Genomic DNA, 24686 nt, shown 5'->3' on the forward strand with positions numbered 1-24686 from the left:
TGAGGCCTCTCCTCAAGAAGCCTGCCTTGGACCCAGCTATATTGAACAACTTTCGACCTGTCTCCAACCTTCGCTTTCTTGCGCAGGTTGTTGAGAGTGTGGTGGCACATCAGCTCCCTCTGGTCCTGGATGAAGCGGATTATCTAGACCCGTGCCAATCGGGTTTCAGGCCCGGGTACAGCACGGAGACGGCATTGGTCGCGCTGGTGAATGATCTCTGGAGGGCTCGGGACAGGGGGCATTCCTCTGTTCTGGTCCTATTAGATCTCTCAGCGGCTTTCGATACCATCGACCATGGTATCTTGCTGCGGCGTCTCCGGGGGTTGGGAGTGGGAGGCACGGTTTTGCAGTGGTTCTTCTCCTATCTCCGGGGACGCTCGCAGTCGGTGTTGGCAGGAGGACAGTGGTCGACCGCGAGGTCTCTCATTTGTGGAGTTCCTCAGGGGTCGGTCCTCTCGCCTCTCCTGTTCAACATCTATATGAAACCGCTGGGTGAGATCATTCGTGGTTTTGGAGTTGGGTATCATCAGTATGCTGATGATACCCAGCTTTTCTTTTCGACCCCAAACCACCCCAGTGATGCCCTCACCATGATGTCCCGTTGCCTGGAGGCGGTTCGGGTCTGGATGGGGAGGAACAGACTTCAACTCAACCCCGACAAGACCGAGTGGCTTTGCATACCTTCATCCCGGGTTTATTCGGACATTCCACCTCTCGTTATGGGGGACGAATTATTACCCCCCGTAGATAGGGCTCGCAACTTGATTCACGGCTCACCCTGGAAGACCATATAGGAGCTGTGACTAGGGGGGCTTTCGCCCAGGTTCGCCTGGTGCGCCAGTTGCGGCCCTATCTAAGCCGGGATGATCTATGCACGGTCACTCACGCGCTCGTGACCTCACGACTAGACTACTGCAACGCTCTCTACATGGGGCTGCCCTTGAGGACCACCCGGAAGCTCCAACTGGCACAGAATGCAGCCGCGAGAGTTGTGTTGGGAGTTTCCCGATACTCCCATGTCACACCTCTGCTCCGTGAGCTGCATTGGCTGCCAGTTGTCTTCCGGGTGAGATTCAAGGTACTAGTTATGGTATTTAAAGCCCTAAATGGCAGGGGGCCGGAGTACCTTAGGGAACACCTGCTGCCGGCGTCAACTTCCCTTCGCCCTGTGCGTTCCCACAGAGAGGGACTCCTCAGGGTGCCACCGGTCAGAGAATGTAGACTGGTGGCCCCCAGGGGGAGATCTTTCTCTGTGGGCGCTCCGGAGCTATGGAACCAGTTACCGGTTGAGCTCCGGACGGCGCCGGATCTTCGCTCCTTTCGCCGCGATCTGAAAACATACCTGTTCGAACAAGCCGGCCTGGCCTGAGGGTGGGATTGCTGGGGTTTTTATTATCATTTTATTGGGGGTTTTATTAATGTATTTATTGTTTTTTATGGGCATGTATTTAATAACTTTTTAATTTTTGTAACTTTATGTTTTATTCTTGCCCTGTACACCGCCCTGAGTCCTTTGGGAGAAGGGCGGTATAGAAATATTAATAAACTAAACTAAACTAAACTACTATAGAGAGCGTCCTCTCATATGGTATTGTGGTTTGGTATGCTGGTCTGACAGCCGCGGATAGGAAAGTATTACAGAGGGTAGTGAGCACAGCACAAGACATTGTGGGCTGTTCCCTGACACCACTGGATGACATCGCCAGGGCTCATTGCCTTGGAAGAGTGAGGAAGATTCTCAGGGATGACTCACACCCTGGACGGTATCTCTTTACTCTCCTACCATCCGGTAGGAGATATAGGAATATAGCCAGCCGTACCAACAGGCTGAAAAATAGCTTTTACCCGTGGGCTGTTAGGCTTTTAAATGGGACATAATCTTATGCAGAATTGACTTGGGAGGCCGGTGTGTGGTGTAGTTGGTTCACATAGTGTGGTGGGATGGAGGGTTTGTTGTCACTGTGTGTTGGGGGGAGAGAGCACGGGGGGAGGCTCAGCTAATCTCAATGTACACATGTTGTACTTTGACAATAAAGGTTTATTATTTATAGTCATGCCGGCCACATGACCACGGAGACGTCCTCGGACAAGCGCTGGCTCTTTGGCTTTGAAACAGAGATGAGCACCGGCCCCTAGAGTCAGAAACGACTAGCACGCATGTGCGGGGGAACCTTTACCTTAAAATATATAAACTTAATGCTTTGATCAAACCAGCAATTCAACCAACTTATATTGTATCCAGTCTGATAAAGATGCTCCACTAAATATAACAGCATACTCTTAGTCATCCCATTCTATTCACTAATTTTCAAGTTTAGAGATGTCCTAAGCATTAGGATAGATGCCCATCACATCCTAATAAAAGGCCAATTGATACTGTTATCTTCTGTTCATTTGTCCAGAGGGTTTTATTGTTGTTGTTGCCAAGAACTGAGAACAGACTCCTCCACATAAAGCATGAGCCTTGTGAAAATAGTTTATATGCTTTGGTTAAACCTGCTGCTTTTTAATTGCATTGGAAATTCACTGGTCAGCTCAAGATCTGATTCTTGGATCTTTTTGTTTTATTTATCCATGATTTTATATACTTCTGTTTGGAATATTAACAGATAAGACAGAATTTTACAAGAAAGTCCTAATCTTTAGCCTTTCTTCCTATATCTTTTCCTTGTGGTTCTTTGTTTATTTTCTAATTTTACTATCTCTTTTATGTTCTGAAATTTAATTTCAAAAAGTGCTAACATATTCAGTGGAGTCATAACAGGTTTAAACTCTTAAGTTCTCAAACAAAGCCACAATTTCATATCCTAAAGCAAGAATTCCAACAGAACCAGCAAAAAGACATGAAGAGGTCCAGGCAAGCACCAATCTTCTGGAAAATTTTTGCATAAAGTGTGTGCCAGTGCATAACTAATCTTTCCAGTCAACTCCATGCTGTCATTTGATATATAGCTTGAATTCTGATATTCCAGTGAACACAATTATGCAGAGCACATGCATGCAATTCAAGGAGGCATATTATGACAAAAGTGTCCCAAACCTTAGAAATGTCTACCTGTGCTAAAAAATATACTATTGTATATTTGGCATTACTGTTGTATTTGGCATTACTGTTCAATTGTAACATGCACTACACTAGTAGTGCTAGGTAAAAATCAAGAAACCATTTGCTCTGCACAATAGAACTGTTTTTGTAACAGCCTGGGTTTTTGTAGTTGTGTATCATGATTTTCTCAGTAAAGACTGTCCCCATCCACTTCTCTTTCCTATAATACTGAGCCCAAGATATCTCGAAGGCTCTGTATGAAGTCACTAGGACCCGTCATTAAAAAAAAATAGGTAAGATGTTATGAATGTGCTGATGACATTCAGCTCTCCTTCTGTTTAATATCTGAATCAGGGGAGATTATACATATTCTGAAGCAAAGAAATAATGATAAACCCAAGAACTGAAACTAAATCCTGACAATATAGACTATAGGTTGTATGTTTCTTGATATGGCAAGTGACAACTGCCTGTTCTAAAATACAGTTATACTTTCCAAAATTAGGAAAGCTCACTATTACTGAAGGCCCAAATGAGCAGGCCTGTCTATATATTCAGTTAATATATGAGCTTTGTTTAGAAAGTTTCCATCCTTTTTAGTTCAAGGACAGTCTAATTACTGTTGCTTACATTAGTTTAATGCACATATGTGAGAATATCCTTGATCCAAAGGTGCAATTGGTGGAAAATGCAGAGACCAGTTTGTTGAGTGAAGCACCTGACCATGGGGATGTTAAAACTGTGGAAATAACCATTTTGCTTGTTAAAAACAGAATTATCACTCTCCATTACAGATCTGGCCATATGGAGATCTTGCTGCTTGTTCCACAGCTGCAGAGATTTGCAGAGGAGTCTTCTCAGTGGTAGCCCTTCCTCTTTGGACTAAACTCCTACCCAAATCCAAGAGGTACCTATCATTATGTTTTTACAAATCTCTGTCTTCACATACATAGGTCTTGCCTGTGTAATTTTTTTTTACTTTCTACCTCTCCGTTTAATGAAAATATTTTTATATTGTTTTAATTTAACATACTTTATTCTTGTATTTGTTTTTTTTATTTTTTTTATTTATATACCACTTTGAGGTGGGAACACACAGGAATAATATAGTAATATATTAAGTGAATGGATGGAGATAGTACTGGTGATGAATAAGGCTGTTTTGTTTGTATGACAACATCCCTTTTGCTCCCTGTAATCAAAGCTGTTTATTACACAGCCTGAGGAACTGCATTTTATTATATGGCAACTGCTACTACCAATCTTTTATGCAACATCATCGATGCTCATAGTATTTGCAGACAAAAAGAGTTTCTCTTGTCTGAGGAATCTGTACTGCGTATTTTGATGATAAAAGTACTATTAATTGCAATGGCAAACACTGCCTTTGACTATAGCAGAAGTAAAGACACAGTAAAAAGGTTTCAGCAAATAACTCAACACTGGCAGTAGGCAGAGTTTAAGGGAAAATCGGATACACACAAACATTCTTAAAACATCCATATTTTGGTCAGCATTGCTAAAGCTTGAGCTAAACAAGGCATAAAATCTGATAAACTCTCTGTCCAAGTCCTCACTAAGCTGATGACTTACAAAAGATACATGTTAGTTCAGTGACATTAAAAATGCAAGATTGCAATATGATTTGACAAGAAGAAGCATTTGAGGACAAAGAAAAATAAAAGTTCTGACAACATGTGCAGCCATGAACAAGGATTGTATTTATCCTAAAATCTTGGGTTTTATTTATTCACTGCACTAAGTATCAAGTTGCCATTAATACGACTGGGCAGAGCATTCAAGAGGTTGCTTTGTGAAGTGCACTGATGCAAGTGCAAACTCAAAGTACTAAGCCAGCAGCAATTCCTGAAAGGCTTGGTGTGGCTCAAGGCTCTTCCAAAGTGTTTGCAGGTGGATATGCCCAAATTCTGTTGAAACTGCTAGCAAAGCAAAGTAGGTGTACATGTGCATACATATGGAGATGACTGGGACAGCTTTCAGAGCAGCTATTCCCAGCTTACCAATGGATGCAGCTGTCTCCTTATTACAAAGAGGAGTGTTTCACTTTCACCAAAGTGCTTCACACGGTGTTGCTCTGAGTACTTTGCACAGCCCTACTATTAACCTCTGCATGCTGGCATTTCTTTCCTTTCTTGCATAGTCAAGATGGACGATTGGATCTGACAGCTAGGTGTGAGGAAATGGACAGCTTCTCATGCAACCATAGCATATCAAGTCATGCAAGGTCCCAAGGAATGAATCAGTTTCCTCTAAGTTCTAGTGTAAAGAATAGGAAACAATGAAAATACAGGTGCCTTGACCTTTTCTAAGAATAGTACTTCCCAATCAAATAGCAAGCCTTTCTGAGTCACCAGTTATTTTACCAATGACTAGATACAGAACCAGGGCATAAAATCTATGAATGATTAAAGGTCTCCAAAAGAACTGTTTTCAAGACACAGTAGCAAAGCTTCTTTCTCCACTCCTAGACATATTCCACGGTGAGTTGCTGCTGTTATTTCTTAAATATTTTCTTCCAATCTCCCTTATGATGTTATGATTAGTAATTCTGAAAGATGACCACATCAGCAGCAGAAAGATATGCTAACCTTTGCTAGCCATTACACTCTCTTGGCTTCTCCCTTACTACCATTCACTACCTACCATGCGTGTTCCATTCTTTCTCCCCACACACCATGCTCATGGTTTTCTTCCCTCCAGTCTCTCCCTATTCTCCATTATTTTTCAAAATCGCTATATCTTTGGGAAAGTGAAAACAATATAGAGATATCTTACACACCCTTCTTGGAAATTTGTTTTAAAAAAATGACCTGAAGAATACCCAATAATATAGAAGTGATAAATCAACCCACTCGATTTAAAACAATATTCATCTCACAGAATAGACAAGATTTAATATAACACAATCACACTGAAATTTGACGAAAAGACTATGTGATGTCCTTCTCAAACTTAGCCATCTGAACACATTCTTCATTGGAATTTTGGCTCTAGTCTACTTACTCTAATTAGCAACTAAAGTTTTTATTTGTGGCTGTCTTTGGACCATAGTTAATCAGCAAAGGGAAAGCCTGGTGCACAAGAAGCTAGAAGAAAAGTGAGAACTTTTCCACGAGAAGGAGATTTTTCAAATTGAAGAGTCAATGAAGTCACTTCAGAGACTAGAAAATGTGAGGACTTGGCACAAAGTCAAATTCTACTCTTCCTATACTAAGCACAGCAAATATGCTTCACATCCCTCTAACCAAGTCAGCATGAGTCATCTTATCTGATAAGAAAGCAAGTGATTTACAACCGATGTTAACCCCAACTGTTATTTCTCCTGTGATCTCTACTCTGATCTCTACTACCTCTCTATCCTGAGATTTTGTGCTGTCCCCATTCTAAGATACAACCACCCCACCCATGTGAATTATAACCTAAGCTCTTATACATGAAGCTATTTTTCTTGGAAAAAATATTTTCTTCCATTGGAATGTAAGAATAGATTATATGAAAGTCAGACTTTTAAAACAAAAAGTCAATAGCCCAAATGAAAGCAAAACATTGCAAGAAGTACAATACAGCAAAGAGTTTTAGGTAGCTCATATCAAATGTTATCATACAGGGATATTTCATTTTTCTTCTTGATACATCCATCAATATTGATTAGTTATCTCATTTATATACATTCACCAGAAGTTTAGTGAACCTCAAGTGACAATTCTTAATGGTTACTGAGTGGCACAAAATCCCCAGCATACTTTCATGATAAACTAGGAGTTTACTCTGACAGCAGGGAATGAAGAAAATCCTTGTCAAACTAAGAAGGCACAGGCTGCCAGCTTCTCCCTCATTACACTTGTGCCCTACTCCGAATTGACAAAACAGATTATGCTAATTTTCCTTCTATAACTGCTTAGATTTTTTTTATGTAACAAATAAAATGAGAAACAGTACTATCAGCAATTTCAACATGAAAATAGAATTTAAAATGCAAAACTATCCTATTTGTTTATACCATGATTCAAACAAAATAATTTTGCCGCACGTCTACATGCTGCACAGTTTCTTCATTCTTCTGCCAATTTCCACTTCCTAAGTGCATAATAGAAGGAGCTGAGTTCAGTGGGATGGAGTCACAAATTAATCTATATGGGCTCATAAAAAATTTTTTTTAGAAAAAGGTAAGATATCTGAGTAATCCAACAATAAAGTGTGAACCAAAAAATGAAGGAGGCATCCATAGCCTCAGCAGCTGTAACTATAGTCACTTAATTACAAAAGAAAAGAAATTCAGTGGTAGTTTTGTTAAATTGAATAAAACAAAAAAGTCTTTCAGTATTTTAAAGGCTAAAAATAGCTAGCTAATATTTGGGGCAGGGAGGAGGGAGTGGAAAGTTAGAAATTCTAGGGAAGGAAGATTTAGATATGCTCCAATTGACCCAGCCTATCCTAGCAAATGCTAAGTTATTATGCATAGAGGGGCTATATCAGGATGGCCACAATGAGATTTTCCAGCTGCAGACCATATTCCATCAAGTACAGTAAGACTCTATTAGGAGAAATACAATAGGAACTTTGCTTCACCCAGGTTCGGAGAAAATAACTCCTCATTTCAATGCAAAACAGCAGCGCTTATTAAATACCACCCTGAAGGAAGAAGAGAAGGAGAGTACTATAGAAGGAAGGGGAAATGATGGAAATGAAGAGACAACAAAGCCTGAGATGGGGAGGGCAAGAGAGACATATCAGCAATGAAAGTACCTTTTTGAGATTAATCCACTGTTTGAAGTAATCAGCAACTGGAAGCCCTAAGTACTGGCATTGTCCAGGTAACCTGTAAGAAAAAGAGCAGGTTGGTTCAAGTAGAACAGTCTTAAGTGCCCAAGAAAGGACAAATAATGGAATACACCATCTGTAATTCAGCCCAAACCCCAGTCTTCTTAGGAGTACGTGACTCTCTAGTTGAGAGATTCCCAACCATTTTGGGAAGGTAGGCACATCTGACATTTTGAAAGCAAATTATTAAACAAAGAAAATGGTTGCCTCAAGCTCTTTACCTATTCACAAATTGGCTACCATTATGGGTAGACAGTCTCTCTAGTCTTTCAGATATTCATTATTAACTTACTATTGTATTTAAAATTAAATATTAATTGTCCTATAAAAGGTAGAATGGGACAGTGAAAAAGAAAAAAGAAAAATATTTCGTAAGGAGTTGCACAGAACGTAGGTGCACAGAAATATTTCTGTGATGATCAATCTTCTTTACTGGCACTATTTCTCCCTCACCTCCATTCCTTCATTGGAAAACAAATACAGCTGCAGTTTGAAAATACAAAATAATTAAAATTTAGTTATAATACAAATTACAGAAATCTAAATTATATTTTACAAAAACCATGAAAGGAAAAATGTGTTAAATCAGATGGAACCAACAGATCATACATTTCCCCTCCCCCCAAAAATCTTTTTTGTGCTAGCCCGTTATATTAACAACAATGTTGTAAAATAGTGGATCATTTACCATCAGTGCCAACTCCAAATGAAAGACAAATCCTCACACTTCTCTGAATTTTTAGGAAGTAAGAGACAAACAAATTGAAAACTATTACAAGTACTTCGGGAGTGCTTACAACATATATTTATTTGGTTGTTTGTTTTTAAAGAGTAATATACTTTAAATATCCTCTCATTTCATGTGCCAGATTCATCATTTACAATGATACACAATCCCACAGATATTATGACAACTCTCTATATTTGTTTTATGGCTTGCAATAGGTATTTTCTTTTGTCATACAATCCCTTTATTGACTAATAGATGTACTCAATGAAATGAGTTGTAAAATGACTTGGCTATGTCATTTCCCAGAGCTATCACTCAAAACATTTTGCATCAGTCTGAACAGGGTATTTAAAGTTAATGGAGGTAAATACACAAAGCCACGATGCTAAGTAGCACGTTTTTGAGGGAGAAGGAAAAGCCATTCAACACAGCAATGCTGGGGGCTGAGGAAAAGATTCATCTTGAATTGTCCCTTGTTTCGATAAAAGTTTAAATACCTCATAGATTTAAAATCATCAGAACAAGAGTTTGCCAGAACAAGCATATGTAAGCAAGGCACAAACATTTAACATCCTGCAATATGAAATACAGTTCTCCTATTTCTGTCTTCAGAAGCAAACAAAAGGGGACAAGTGCCGAACTTTGTAATTCAGGTCAATACACCTGCTACATAACCCATAACACACAATTCACATATACAGCTTTCTGCTGCTGGTGGAGAAAAGAATGGACATTGCAGCCATTAGTTTAGAATGTAAATTCATTTATACTCAATCAACTTGATTGATATGGGGTAGTTAACAGGTCGTATTGCTTATTAATGCTTTGCTAAAGATTTTTAGATATGCTTTGAATGCTGGATTGGGTATGAATTAGGTGGCCATAGGAAAGACCAAAAATTAATTAAATAAGTGATTAATAGATCCATTTACACATGGTAATTACTTCAATCCAAGCAATTGGATATGCAAATCAAGTATGCTCTTTGCACCCAGCACTTTGATGTAAACTGTGCTCCTTAAACTGATTTTTTTCCAGAAAAAAGGAGGGAGAAGAGATTGAGCAAGGCAGAGATGGTGAGGAGTTGGTGACATCCCCTATCTTTTAGCCTTAAACTGTGTTGATGTAGAATTCCAATCATCCACAGACAACATTCCAAAATGGCTGCAATGAGGCAGCGTTGTTCAGTATAACTGGAAGGTAACTTTCCTGTTGAAATTTCTGCTACCTCAGCTCTACAGCTAAGCAAGCACTAACAGTTGGTTTCACTGAATTTAGAATTATGTGCTTCTCTTCAAAAACAAGGTTGATTGATATAGTTGGATACATTTCTCCCCTTAATACAGAGATGAGGAACATGCACACCATAGGTCTCTTTATAAAGTCCTTAGGCTTTTCTTAATCAAAACTGTCAAAAGGTAATGATAATACCTTTCTGTCATTTGAAGCAGGAAACACTTAAAATCTCTAGGTACAAGCCCACGTACAACCTTAACAGAACTAAAACCTCCACCCAGAACAACAAAAGCAAAATGAGCATGAGCCTTGGTGGAGCAGTGGGCTAATGCCTCCTTAAGTAACACCAGCTGCCTGCAATTAGTGCAGGTTCGAGTCCCACCAGGCTCAAGGTTGACTCAGCCTTCCATCCTTCCGAGGTAGGTAAAATGAGGACCCAGATTGTTGGGGGCAATTAAGCTGACTTTGTAATAATGCCGCTTGGGGTGTGTGTGAAAGCCCTAATAAGCAGGCATATACATAGAATGAAGGCTACTGCTAAGCTTGTAAGCCGCCCTGAGTCTTCGGAGAAGGGCGGGATATAAATGGAATTAAAATAAAAAATAAAAATAAAAATAAAATAACTGGCCCTGCCAATTTATATCACCATCTCACCTACTGGAGTCCTCAAGCTTCTCCCAAATGTTAAATGTGATCTTAGCCAATACAAAGCAGCCCAACCCTGCCTTAAATGTTCTGCATTTACAAAATATCCAGTCCTGGGTATCTCTAACAGGCACTCTATTCTCCCGTTCCAAGTCAATGGATTAGAATACATTATCTTCTATGCATCCTTTTTACATTAATAAAGTTCTGGCATAAACTGGATCCAAGTTTGTCCTTATCTTGGAGGACCCTTTTACTCTTTATTATCACAGTAATCTTCAGATCAAACTATCAGAAAGGCTTAGCAACATATGATTACCTAAAGCAGGGTTCCCCAACCTTTCCAGGTTGGCGGCCCGGTGTGGGGAGAGGGGGGAAAGAGGGCATGGTTTTGTGCGAGGGGCAGGCCCATGTGACAGCCGCTCACGCAAGTGGGGCTGCAAGTGCTAGTGCTCGCCGCTCGTGTGCATGTCAGCCTACCACCCACACAAACCAGTTGTGAATAGGCCACGGCCTGGTAGTGAGTGGGCCATATGGCCCACAGGTTGGGGATCCCTGACTTGAAGACATCTATGGCAATCCAAACCACTTTCAAAAATCTTGCCAAGAAAACGGCATGAACTTGTCAGAGAGTAACCAGGCGTCAAAACAGTGATTCAAAGGCAATATTTTTTTTATTTATATGTATCCCATCTTTATTATTTTTACACATAACTCAAGGCAGCGAATATATCCAAAACATTTTCTTCCTCCTCCTATTTTCCCCACAACAACCCTTTGAAGTGGGTTGGGCTGAGAGAGAGTGACTGGCCAAAGGTCACCCAGCTGGCTTTCATGCCCTGCGTACAGTCACTCATGCGCTCGTGACCTCTTGTTTAGATTACTGCAATGCTCTATACATGGGGCTGCCCTTGAAGACCACTCAGAGGCTCCAACTGGTACAGAATGCAGCTGCGAGAGTTGTATTGGGAGCCTCCCGATACTCCCATCTTACACCTCTACTCCGTGAGCTGCATTGGCTCCCAGTTATCCTCCGGGTGAGATTCAAGGTGCTTGTAATGGTTTTCAAAGCCCTACATGGCATGGGTCCGGAGTACCTTGGGAATCACCTGCTGCCGGCATCAACTTCCCTCCGCCCGGTACGCTCCCACAGAGAGGGCCTCCTAAGGGTGCCACCATTTGGAGAATGCCGCTTGGTGGCTCCCAGGGGGAGAGCGTTCTCTGTGGGCGCGCCTGACCTATGGAACCATTTACCGGTTGAGCTCCGGATGGCTCCCGACCTTCGCTCCTTCCGACGCGATCTAAAAACATATCTATTTAAGCAATCCGGTCTGGTCTGACGGGTTTAATTTTAATTGTGGTTTTAACTTATCTTCTACATTTGGGCAGTAGGACTTAATTTATTCTCAATTTTCTGTATTTGTGCATTTTGACATTTATGTCACTGTTCACCGCCCTGAGTCCTTAGGGAGAAGGGCGGTATACAAATCAAATCAAATCAAATCAAATCAAATCAAATCAAATCAAATCAAATCAAATCAAATCAAATCAAATCAAATAAATAAATAAATAAATAAATAAATAAATAAAGTAGGATTAGAACTGAGTCTCCAGTTTTCTAGCCGGGTGCCCTTACCACTAGACCAAACTGCAATCACTATGTATTTCAGAATCCATATAGGAAATTTTAAAAAGTACTTTATAGAAAAGACAAATGAACCCTTTGGGGGGGTGGGGGTGGAACAATATCTCTACAAAGAAAGTCTACAAATATTTTAAATTAAAAATACTAATTAAAAAGGAACAGAGTTTTACAAATGTGGAGAAAGTGGATAGAGTTCTTTTTCCCTCGTCTTATCATAGAAATCAGCTACTGAATAAAGCTGAAGGTTGAGAATTTCAGGAGAGAAAAGGAAACACTGTTTTCCACACAGAGTCAAGCTTCTTGTTTCCTAAGACAAAATGTGTATATGGCCATCAACATAGATTATTTTAAAAGACAGTTGAGCAACTCTATGGAGAATAGTACTATTGAAAGCTATTAGATACTACTTATATAATCAGTGAATTATAGTACTAGTTCCTGTATTGTACAGTATAGTGACATTAAATTTGAATTTTACCAACAAAAAATTAAAGGGAATTAAAGGGAAATTGTCAGTAAAATTCAAATTTAACACACAAATAGTCTGTCACAGAAGCGACTGACTGCCTGTGAAGGCTCCTAGACTGAGGCTGAAAGGGGAAAGCAGAAGAAGTATGCTCCGTCCCACATTTGGAGTAGACCAGGTTACCCTGATAGACCAGTCTCACCAGAAAACACTAATAGTGACATTAGGCCCACATTATACTGTTGGACATTCCCATTAGCATCTCACCATGGAGACAAGATATCAGGCATTATTATCATGTCCATCACTGGCATATATTCATTATATAAAAATTATATAGTCTTACTCAATACAAAGATAGGCTGGTTTTTCATGGCTCCTACTATACAAGGCATGACATCAAGTCTGTATTTTTCAGAGAACAGAATATATTTGCACTTATTTACATTTTGCAATTTCCAATTATGTTCTATACCAGCAGTCCCCAACCCCCAGGCCACAGCCCCCTACTGGGCCGTGGCCTATTCGGAACTGGATCGTGTGACTAGTGAGCTGGGATATGAGTGTGCACACAGCTTGACTTGCATGAGTAGCGGGCTGGTGCACGTCCACATGTGTGTGCAGCCCAACTCACGCAAGTTGAGATGTGTGCGTGTGTGCATGCACGCCAGCTCATCGCTTACATAACCCAATTCCCCTCACCACTCCCCAGCCGCAATGTGAGTATGCATGTGCGCATGCATACATACCATTCTCTGATAACAACTGAGGAGCCATTTAATAAAACTCCATCTCTAACTTACAAAGGCATTAAGCTGTTTTTGAAGAGGATAAATTAGATAGCTAAACATCTAGATATAAATACAATACAATACAATATTATTTTTCTGGTGTTATTAAATTAAAAAAAAATATTTTTGCACCAAAATTACAAGCCAGAATCATGTCAAGGAGGTCTTCTTCTTGGCAGTACATGGCAGTTTTGCCATTCTGAAACGAGAAGGAATGGTTATGATAATTGGAGGTAAGGCTTTCTATCTCTCTTGTCTTCCATTTGGAAAAGAAGAGCCCAGCTTGCAGTGATAAACAGCCATGCTTTGGTTATCACTTTCCTTAAGTTGAGAAGAGGCAAGCAAGTGATAGATGGCCAGGAATTTGGTTATCGGGCAAGGCTGTCAGCCAGAGTTTCAGATAGCACACGCACATTTAGCAGAGCATCATTATGCAATGGCATGGAGCTAAAATATGGCCGAGAGTATTGAAAGAATGAAAGAGCAGGATTTGGGGGGTGGGAGCAAATGGAGCAACAATAAAAGAGTGCAAGGCGAGGACGTTATCATCCTAGTGACACCTTTTATCTCAGTCTGGTTAGTTAAAGGAGGACACAAATTGGTCCTTCCTCCACCATTGTATCCTCTTGTACAAACAGAGGCAGATAAAATGTGTCACCAGTGTGATAGCATATCAATTTAACCCTAATTATCTAGGGGGTCATGCTAAGAAATAAGAGTTTCACATTTCAACAGGTCCCTCCATTTCTTTTATGGAGGTGCCACATTAATAACAGGGGGAGGGAAAGGGGGGCCCAACAAGAAAGGGAGGCAGCTTGTAATTGAATTCAGTCACTCAGGTGCTCCTACTGTATGAAAAATTAATGTGCAGGTCTCCCAGCTAATCATAGATGGTTATTGTCCATCTGTTACGTTTGGAATGTCATAAACCTAAAATTAAATAGAGTTAGTACCAAGCTGGTATCTTTAGAGAATTTCCCCTTTCTAAAACTGGGAGAAAATATTCAATCTTACAGATCAGGTCTCAGCTTTAATAGAACTCAGTGTGGTCATGTTCTAAAAATATTTAAATTACTGTTATATTTGCCTTCGCAAAGATCCTTCTACACAGATAGTAGGAGGAAGAAAGTTGCCTGCCTCCAGATTCAAGATATGTTCTTTAAAAGATTACATCCTGTTTTAATATTTTTATGTTTAAAATATTAATATACCATCCTGCAATCATCTAATAGCTAAGGAAGCCTTGCAGAAAAGCTTCTAAATTGCATACAAACGACCTGAAGATAATGTTACAGAAAAATGAGGAAGTGAAATGACACAATCTCTTCCTGCATCTCAACATCATACAACATTTATGTTGCATTTTATAAACAAGGTAGCAAAATTGTGGCCATGCATGCCTTCAAGGCTACCACATAGCACTCATCTGTCTGGAAAATTTAAAAGACATGACTATGTCAAATACATGTTGTATCTATAAAACACTACTGTTCCTCAAATGTAATTTACCATCTCAAGATACACATAGCATTGCTGCTAATCTAGAATGAATCTTTGGTGCAAAGTGGAAAACAGCCAATGAGAAAGCTATGCGTTGCTTTGATTAAGGAGATACAAGATAACAACAACAACAACAACGACAATTACTATAGAAAAGGATAATTATTTACTTGGAAAGATACAGGCTTAATATTCAATGCTAGGTGCATTTAACAACCATCAGTTTATGAATTAAATGCTAAATTATGGATCTTGATAACTTGAATTTAATTAAAACTGCAAAGTATATTATAAATTTTTGTAAGCACATTACTTTTTATTTTGGTCCTAAAGGTGTACTTAAAAAGCAAACATTTACATTACATAACACTCAAAAACCTAAGATGTATAGATATAAGATAAAAATAAGGAGGAGTCTGGTAGCACCTTTTCAGACTAACACAAATTAGGTTTATGTGAGTTACAGCTCTTCATCAAATGCAACAGATGTCAAAATTGAACTGTGGGAGCAGAGGAAACAGAAGATGGGGTTTATGCAGATATAGGTTACATATGAGATAAATTAGCTTATCAATTATGATAAGATAAAGTGTATCTTATCAATTAACAATTGTAATATGTTAAATATTCATTGTGTTTGTTGGGACCTCCAGAAATACCCTGAAAACTTTTGATGTATGTGAGTTTAGAAATCTCTCACTTAAATGTGCTGGTTAAATTTCTTTTTATCAAGGCTACTTTGAGATCTGTGCTGGAGTGTATCTGATACGGCTTTCTCTTTGTTTTGAGCCCTGATGTCAAACTTGGATCCATTAATTATTTTGTGCTGTTTGGCCTGTTTCCTATATAGAATCCAGAATTTTCACAAGTCCCACACATCTCTCTTCCTACATGATATAAGGTAAAAGACCTGCAATGCTTACAAATTTTACCGCAAGTTTTAATAATGTACTGATAGTATGATATCTTTGTGACTGTGTGAAATAGATAAATGAGTTTCTCAGCTCTGCTGGGTCATCAAAAGTCCCTCTGTCAAGACTACTTGCAGCTAGTTTCCATATCTCCACAGCAGACTTAATCACTTTGAGAAATCATCTTAGTAGCGTCCAATCAATCAGATAGAAAGCTTTGGTATCCATCTACAAGTGGTTGCCACAGAAAACAACATACTTACTGAGAAGTTTTTAAATTAGCAGAGTAGTCAGCTTTCCCACTAACATGAAGAGATCTCCCAAATCTCTACCCTCAACATGTTACAGTTTAGCCATGATCTAAGTTATATGTCAGCATCATGCACAAAAGGATGTGACACAAAACATAAATATTCCATTTCTGTTTGTCTGCTGCAAACTAGCAATATCTCAATGATATAAGGACTCAAACTGCTTCCCAATGACGCAAATATATGTCATTTTTTGGTGTCAGACACAAAGGACTCTATTGATTGATAAGAGATGCTAATGAAGTACTGCTTCTGAAAGGGTGTTAGAAGCTAAACCTTTCTCACAAACATTTGTAGATTTTGCAATTTAGTCTCAAGCAAACATACCCAACAAGTAATCCAGGAATATTGTCGTCCATAATTTCCAACGACAGTCAGAATTCCCTAAATTAAGCAAGAGCAGTATTTGCTCTGCAGGACCCACAAATGAATCCTCTTCTCACAACTAATTACCAATCTTCCTGTGGATGAGCCCCTAAGTGACCTTGACCGATCCAAAAAAAATAGTTAAGCAAGTTTAGGCTTGATTAGTATTTGGATGGAAATTCATCAGGAAAGCTGTAATGTAGATTGAAAAAATTAAGTTAAAAAAATTAAAAAGAAGTGTTCTCTTTTATATTTTTATCCGATTCTTGTTTGCCCACCAAAGTCTCCTTCAGTGAGATGGGCAGCTATATAAATTTGATTAATAAATAAAATTCAGGAATATATCTATGAATTCACCAGGAATTAAGCTCAATATCCAACCTGAGTCAGCCACTGGGACCAGAAGTTTAGTCTTCCGAGCTTTCGGACTCATGCTGGAGCCCATCCAGAGGACCAGCACAAATCCAAAAGTTCGAAAGACTAAATCTCTGGTTGCTGATCCAGATTGTATACTGCAACATTATTGTGGCACACATACTGTACATTTGCCTCAACTTCAGAAAATCTTCTACACAAACTTTTTTCCTACGTAAGCAGAATGCCAAATCACAGGGGGCACCTCAATATACATTCCCCCCCAAATAATAGCTGCCACTGAAAGCCATTCTATTTCACACTCCTACTCCTTCATTGCTGTTCTACGTTTTACTACTGAGAAGCTGAATATAATTTTTTCCTCCCATATTCTTCTCCCAATCCTTTCCAATGGTAACAAAGGCAAAGGACAAGCCACTTTCTTCATCCTATAGGTATTTCTGAGGCACAAATTCAGTAGTTGGCACCATCAGGCCAATAATGACAAAATGAAGATTATTGCACAATTTCCCCTACAAATGTTACCCTGATGTCTCTAGACCAGGTGTGTCAAAACTTTTTGCTAAGCACATTGGTTTGTGCTTAAACTGTAAGCCGCCCTGAGTCTTCGGAAAAGGGCAGGATATAAATGGGATTAAATTTTTTTAAAAAAAACCTGTCAGGCTATGAGCCGGATGCGTCATATGGAAGTCGTGCCTACCCCAGCTCCAGCAAGGGGGAAAAAAGTCGAGATATGTTGCGACACATCACGTGACGTGCTGAGTTTGACACCCCTGCTCTAGACAGAAGATTATGTAAAAAGAGACTCATGCTCCACTAGCAAATAGGACAGAAAGCAATTTGGTTGGGTGGCATATATAACATAAGGAAGAGAAAAGGGAGAAGGGAGGCATCACAATAAAGTAAGCAGTGATTAAATTTCAGTGCACAGCTGCTTCTGTGAGGTAACGTTTCAAAGATGGATAAAGGTAAATTTTGCTTTTTTATGTTATAAATATTTATATTTATATAGCATCACATTTGCTAAGAAATTACGATCACCAGGTGACAGATGGACCCGATTGGGTTCCAGAGGGAACTGGGAATTATTCTGAAAGGTCTGCTACAAGGTCTAGCCAAAACCTTGGTGGCTTCTTGGAATGGGAGAGTAACCATGGCTTTGGACCAAATCACACCTCAGTAGCATCTCCATGCCCACAGTTCCTTGTAATTCCCTATATGGTATGTAGAAGAATTGGTAAACCTAAAGAGAGCACACGAGCAATCAAACACAAGCTACAGCTGTTATTAGAGCCTACTCTTATTTCTCAGCTCCTGACCTACTGCATTCACAGACAGTCGCTCAGCAGCCCTATACTGAGTGAGCTGGCCCCTCCTTGGAGAGAGTAATACTGAGATTCACCTACAGATTGTTGTGAGGTATATACTGTGCATCTGGCTGATAAAGTCACTCATATTCATTCTTTGTTGGGCTCTGCCCTTAGGGCAGAATCAATAGAGGTTATGGGGGCTAAATCTTCCAGGGTCATCTGGGGGGAGTTCAATCCCACTGAATCTGGGGAAGTGGATGGGGCTTTTGCAGCTGCTACAGTAGCTCAACCACTGCATTAGCAACTATGATGACAACTTTTCTCAATTGCCATATATAATTATTTTGTACCATATTGTTATTGCTTTTAATTGATTTTATGATTGTGTGCTGCCCAGTGTCACTTATTTGAAATGAGCAGTCATCAAAATTAATTAATTTGCACTATTGTCAATATTTTAAATATATAAACCAACATTAAAACCATCACAGCATCCCCATGGTCATGTGATTAAAATTCGGGCACTTGGCAACTCTTATATATTTACAATGGTTGCATGTCTGGGGTCATATGATCACCAAGTGCGACCTTCCCAGAAAATCAAAGTCAATGGGGAAGCTGGATTTGCTTAACAATCATATGATTCATTTAACTGGCCGACCTGGTCTGAGGATGGGGTTTTTTAATATTGTTTTAATTTTATTGGTTTTAGTAATTAATTATGGGGCTTTGTAATTTAATTCTTTTTTAATATTTGTATTACTGTTTTTTATAGCTGTTTTATTGTTGTAAGCCGCCCTGAGTCCAATCAATCAATCAATATAAGTCCAATCAATCAATCAATCAATCAATAAAAACTGTGGTGATTCCCTAAACAACCATAGCAAAAAAAAAGGTCTTAAATAGGGCAGGACTCATTTAATAGCCACCTTGCTTAGCAATGGAAATTCTGTGTCCCAACTGTGGTTATAAGCTGAGGACTACCTGTATTTATTCTTTTAAAAAGATGTATTTGCCTGCCCATCTTATGTAACTCTGGATGGCTCACTACAACTAAACACAGAAAAATAAAACTATTTCACACAAACAAAACACTGTTACTATTCATATTCCAAATATATATGCACTGGGCCCAACCTCCATCCTGCCCCAATACCTGAGTGAAAAATGAAATCTTAATGACCTTCTGAAAGGTCTGGGGGGTTGGGGGGGTGGAGCTCATTATCTCAGGGGAGGTTATTTCATTTAATAATACTTGAATTTATTTTAAATAGAAAAACACAATATAACTGACGTGAAACAAGATCAAATGAAAATATTTCCCAATTCTTAAAAGGTAAAGGTTCCCCCGCACATGCGTGCTAGTCGTTTCCGACTCTAGGGGCCGGTGCTCATCTCCGTTTCAAAGCCGAAGAGCCAGCGCTTGTCCGAGGACATCTCCGTGGTCATGTGGCTGGCACGACTAGACGCCAAAGGCGCACGGAACGCTGTTACCTTCCCACTGTAGTGGTCCCTATTTTTCTACTTGCATTTTTACGTGCTTTCGAACTGCTAGGTTGGCAGAAGCTGGGACGAGTAACAGGCGCTCACTCTGTTATGCGGCACTCCGGATTCGACCTGCCAAACTGCCGACCTTCTGATCGACAAGCTCAGCATCCTAACCCACTGAGCCACCACGCCCCAATTCTTAGAATACATCAATTATTTCTATAATTTCTCCTTAAAATGATCAATCATTCTGTGCTTTGGGAACACGTAGTCTATGCCATGAAAAAGTGAATTCTGTGATGTTTTTCCAAACAGCAAACCCTGCCTTATATATTTTAAAATGTTTATTCTTATTTTGCTAATCATGAAGAACGGACAAGAACTCTGTAGGGAAACGCTATATTCGTATCTTACACTAGCAATTAGTAATTCCAATTTATCAAAATGTAGAGCTTTGAGATGGTACTTATGGTTTACTTACCTTCATAACAGTAAATCTAGATTTACTTTTTTAAGCAAATGAAACACAAAATTTTAAGGATACCAGATTTTCAACAATGCAACAGTGCCATCCATATAAAGCAGATATGGTCCATAACAAATAAGCCACGTGTCCATATATTCTAAGTAATAGCAAACTGTCAAGATTACAGGCTAATGTCTCACCTATCTGTAGAGCATTTCAGTGGAAATGACAAAGAATGAACCAGGAACTTCTATATATACCAGCCAACTATACTTCTTTAGTATCATTGATATTTAAAAAGCAATCTTCATCTTTCCTGTGCTCATTTCTGGGAAACTAAGCTGAAGACCTAACGTATCTTTCACTATTACCTGTCCAAATCTATCAATTCCCTTTCCAGCTAACACAACTATGTAGGGAGTCAAGACTTCTACAAAAGATCAGCCTGACTCCCAAAAGCGAATATTGATTTCAATCTCCAAAAGAAGATAGGAGAAAACAGAAAGTCAAGTGGAACAAATATCCGTCCAGTGAAGGGTCAAGCAGTTCTTTAAAGACAACTTGGTAACACAGTGCAATAGAGCTAAGGAAGAAACCTCCACAATATCAGTAACACAGCAGCTGACCCTTTTGTCCCATGTTCTCACACAGCACACAACCAGCTGCTGTCAGCAAAGCTGAAATTCTCTCCCGGGCATTAGAAATCTCAGCAGACATTTTTTTTGGCACTTGGATCCATACCACCAGAGACAGCTTTGCTATTGATGTGGCAAAAGAAAAGAGCATCCCGCCTAGCATAATCTTCCATTAGCATGAATGTTGCCAGTAAGAAACCTCCAGAGCCAAAGGACAAGTACAGCAATTAGAATGCAAGTGGGGTGAGGGGGGGACACTTGCAGGAGCTGTTTAACTGCAGCAACCACAGAGGTCAGTGCATCTGACTCCTGGCCCCTTGATAAATATTGCATGAGTTGGGCAGAAGGGAAAGAGCCTTGGTGGAGCAGTGGGCTAATGCCTCCTTAAGTAACACCAGCTGCCTGCAATTAGTGCAGGTTCGCATCCCACCAGGCTCAAGGTTGACTCAGCCTTCCATCCTTCCGAGGTAGGTAAAATGAGGACCCAGATTGTTGGGGGCAATTAAGCTGACTTTGTAATAATGCCGCTTGGGGTGTGTGTGAAAGCCCTAATAAGCAGGCATATACATTGAATGAAGGCTACTGCTAAGCTTGTAAGCCGCCCTGAGTCTTCGGAGAAGGGCGGGATATAAATGGAATTAAAATTAAAATTAAATTAAATTAAGTACTTTAAACTACCCTGAATGTTTTTCTTCTACTGAACTTGCCTGCGCTGGGTTCAACATGCAAGCGCAGTTATTTATTTACACATGCAAGCGCAGTTATTTATTTATTTGCTTAATTGGTGAAAGGTGAAAGGGAAATTGGGCGGGGGAATCCTGCCTGTAAGATTGGACCTGATCTCCCAAAAATAACAGTCATCTTGATGCATAGTTTGTTTGTTTATTTATTTATTTATTTATTTATTTACCTATCTATCTATCTATCTATCTATCTATCTATCTATCTATCTATCTATCTATTTATTTATTTATTTATTTATTTATTTATTTTTAGATTTATATACCGCCCTTTCCCGAAGGACTCAGGGCGGTTTACAGGGCATTAAAAAGAAAGTCAATACAAACGTTAAAACAAATTAAAAAAAGATTAAATAAAACCTTGAGAAAATTAAAAACCCAGTTAAAATTAAAATTAAAAAATTCTCAGCCTGGGCCAGAGAGCTCGAAGAGCCAGGTCTTCAGGTCCCGGCGGAATGAACGGAGGTTGGGGGCAGTCCTAAGCTCCGCAGGCAGCTGGTTCCACAGGGCAGGCGCACCCACTGAGAAGGCCCTACCCTTGGGTGTTACCCGCCGGCAATCTTTAACCGGCGGCACCCTGAGGAGACCCTCCCTGTGGGAGCGCACTGGACGAAGGGAGCTTGATGCTGGCAGCAGGTGTTCCCTCAAATATCCCGGACCCTCGCCATTTAGGGCTTTATAGGTCATCACCAGCACCTTGAATCTCAGTTGTGTGTTATGACGTTTATCACTTGTCAAACAACTATTTCACGAAGCAGAAGGTATCAATCAATAACAATAAAAGAGAATACAATGTTTTCAGCAGAACAAACACACAAAAAGCCATCAGTAATATGTCTATAATTATTACATTTGATTACCATGAACCCAATGGTCACAAGTGGCTACTTCCTACTGTATAAATTAATATTCTCCATTCCTATCTAGATTCCACAGCCTCCTGTTCCTTCTTTAAATCTCCCAAAACTGTTTAGTCTGAACTTGCATCTTGTTCCATTTCAGAACCATTCTTACAGTTGGAAAACACTTATTTGTTTAATTTCTATAGCCGCCTATGTCACCAAGTGACTTTGGGTGACATACAACAAGGCTAAAATAGTAGTTAAATTAATAAATAGTGAACAATAACATAATAAAATATTAAAAAGCTATAAAAACAAAACTAAAAAGAAAAAATATAGGCAAAAAGATGTTAATAATAAGGGAGCCACCTCAATAATTCACTTGTCTCCTGTGGTCCCCAGGTCGGACGGCACAACCAGATATTGAGAGACTTTCGGAAGATCAAATGTGATGAAGCCAGCCTTACCTTGTGGGGAAGAATTTTCCAAAAACCAGGTATCGTATCAAAAAAGACCCACTGTCTAATACGTACCAAATGTAGCTCCCTAGCTGATATGACCCATAGTATGCCTCTCTGCTGGATCTGGTGGGACAGATAAAGGTCATCAGGGAGAGTTGGTCTGTTAAATAACCTGGTCCCATGCCAGGTAGGGCTTTAAAGGTTAAAGCCAGCACCTTGAATTGGACCCAGAAGCAAACTGACAACCAATGCAGCTTGTGGAGCAGAGGCGTATTGTGTGTTCTCCTAGAAACATTTTGCACCAGCTGAAAATCCTGAATACTGTTGAAGGGCAGTCTTATGTAGAACACAGTACAGAAGTCCAACTGGGAGGTAACCAGGGCACGAGTATCTGTGACTAAAGCTCCTCAAATCCAGCATTGGGCACAACTGGCAGATAATATGAACCTATGCAAAGATCTTCCTAGCCACCACTGCCACTAGTGCACTTTGAGCAGGAATCATTAATCTAGGTCTAGGAGGATCTCCAGATTATTCATGAGGTCTGTTTGGGGCAGTGCCATCTAATCCAGCACCAAATATGGCATAGTCTTGGTGGAGCAGTGGGCTAATGCCTCCTTAAGTAACACCAGCTGCCTGCAATTAGTGCAGGTTCGCATCCCACCAGGCTCAAGGTTGACTCAGCCTTCCATCCTTCTGAGGTAGGTAAAATGAGGACCCAGATTGTTGGGGGCAATAAGCTGACTTTGTAATAATGCCGCTTGGGGGGGGGGGGGCGAAAGCCCTAATAAGCAGGCATATACATAGAATGAAGGCTACTGCTAAGCTTGTAAGCCGCCCTGAGTCTTCGGAGAAGGGCGGGATATAAATGTAATAAAAATAATAAATAAATAAATAAATAAATAAATAAATAAATAAATAAATAAATAAATAGTCCTAAAAACCCAAAGCCACTCACACCTTGCCATGGTTCAGATGAAGCGTCCTATTCCCCATCCAGACTTTCATAGCCTCCAGACACTGGGATAAGACATTCACAGCATTGGGGAAAATATGTATGACATCACCCCATGGTGACAGATGAGCTCACCCAGTGGCCTCCTATAGATGTTAAATAAGAGTAGAGACAGCAACAAACCTTATGGAACCATACAATGTAAGGGCCAAGGGAGGGAATTTTCCTCCCCAATCATCACCATTTGGAACTGACCCTGGAGAACCAATGCAGGAGAACCAACCCTGGAGAAATAAGGTGAACCAGCACAACATTGTGTCATCCACCCCAATCCTCTGAGTCAGTCCAGAATGATAGCATGATCAATGGTATTGAAAGCTGCCAAGAGATCAATTAGGGCAAGGATAAATGCATAAACCCCATCCAAGCCTTGCCAGAGATCATCCAAAATCATGACTAATGCCATTTTATTCCCATTTATTCTGGTCTGAATCCTATCTGAAATGGATCCAGATGATCCACTTCATGCAAGGTCCTCTGAAGCTGCCACACAACCACCTTCTCAACCACCTTCCCAAAAGAGCTTTTGAGCCCAGGTTTATTAATTTTCTTCAGTCGTATTGGAAATTTATTTTGTTTTCCTCCTTCACAGTACTTTTTATATAGTTGACTGCTAATCCAGTCCTCTGAACCTTTCTCTGTAGTTTTCACCCAATTTCATGACTCTTTGATGAATGTACGTGATTTTTTTCTCCATTACCTTTCTTAAAATAAAATTAATAGTAACTGAGGAAACATAATCTCAGTTGAGCAACCCATCTTGCTTCCACATGACAACATGACCATCAACATATTTGCTACATATCTTACATGTCTGCAAGCTTGATATCAAACTTCTTGGACAATATATTTCCCATATTGGGCA

General features: G+C 39.8%; 1 protein-coding gene across 1 annotated transcript in view; it reads right to left on the reverse strand.

The window, feature by feature from the left end:
• ERI3 (ERI1 exoribonuclease family member 3) overlaps nt 1-24686 on the reverse strand; it is a 257091-nt gene that overhangs the window by 153138 nt on the left and 79267 nt on the right. Inside the window, exon 6 of the mRNA XM_083358469.1 lies at nt 7814-7886. Within this exon, the coding sequence (XP_083214595.1) occupies nt 7814-7886 (73 nt within the window). The remainder of the gene's footprint in view (nt 1-7813; nt 7887-24686) is intronic.

This window comes from Vipera ursinii (assembly GCF_947247035.1).
Source record: "Vipera ursinii genome assembly, chromosome: 3".
In the NCBI taxonomy this organism is placed as follows: domain Eukaryota; kingdom Metazoa; phylum Chordata; class Lepidosauria; order Squamata; family Viperidae; genus Vipera; species Vipera ursinii.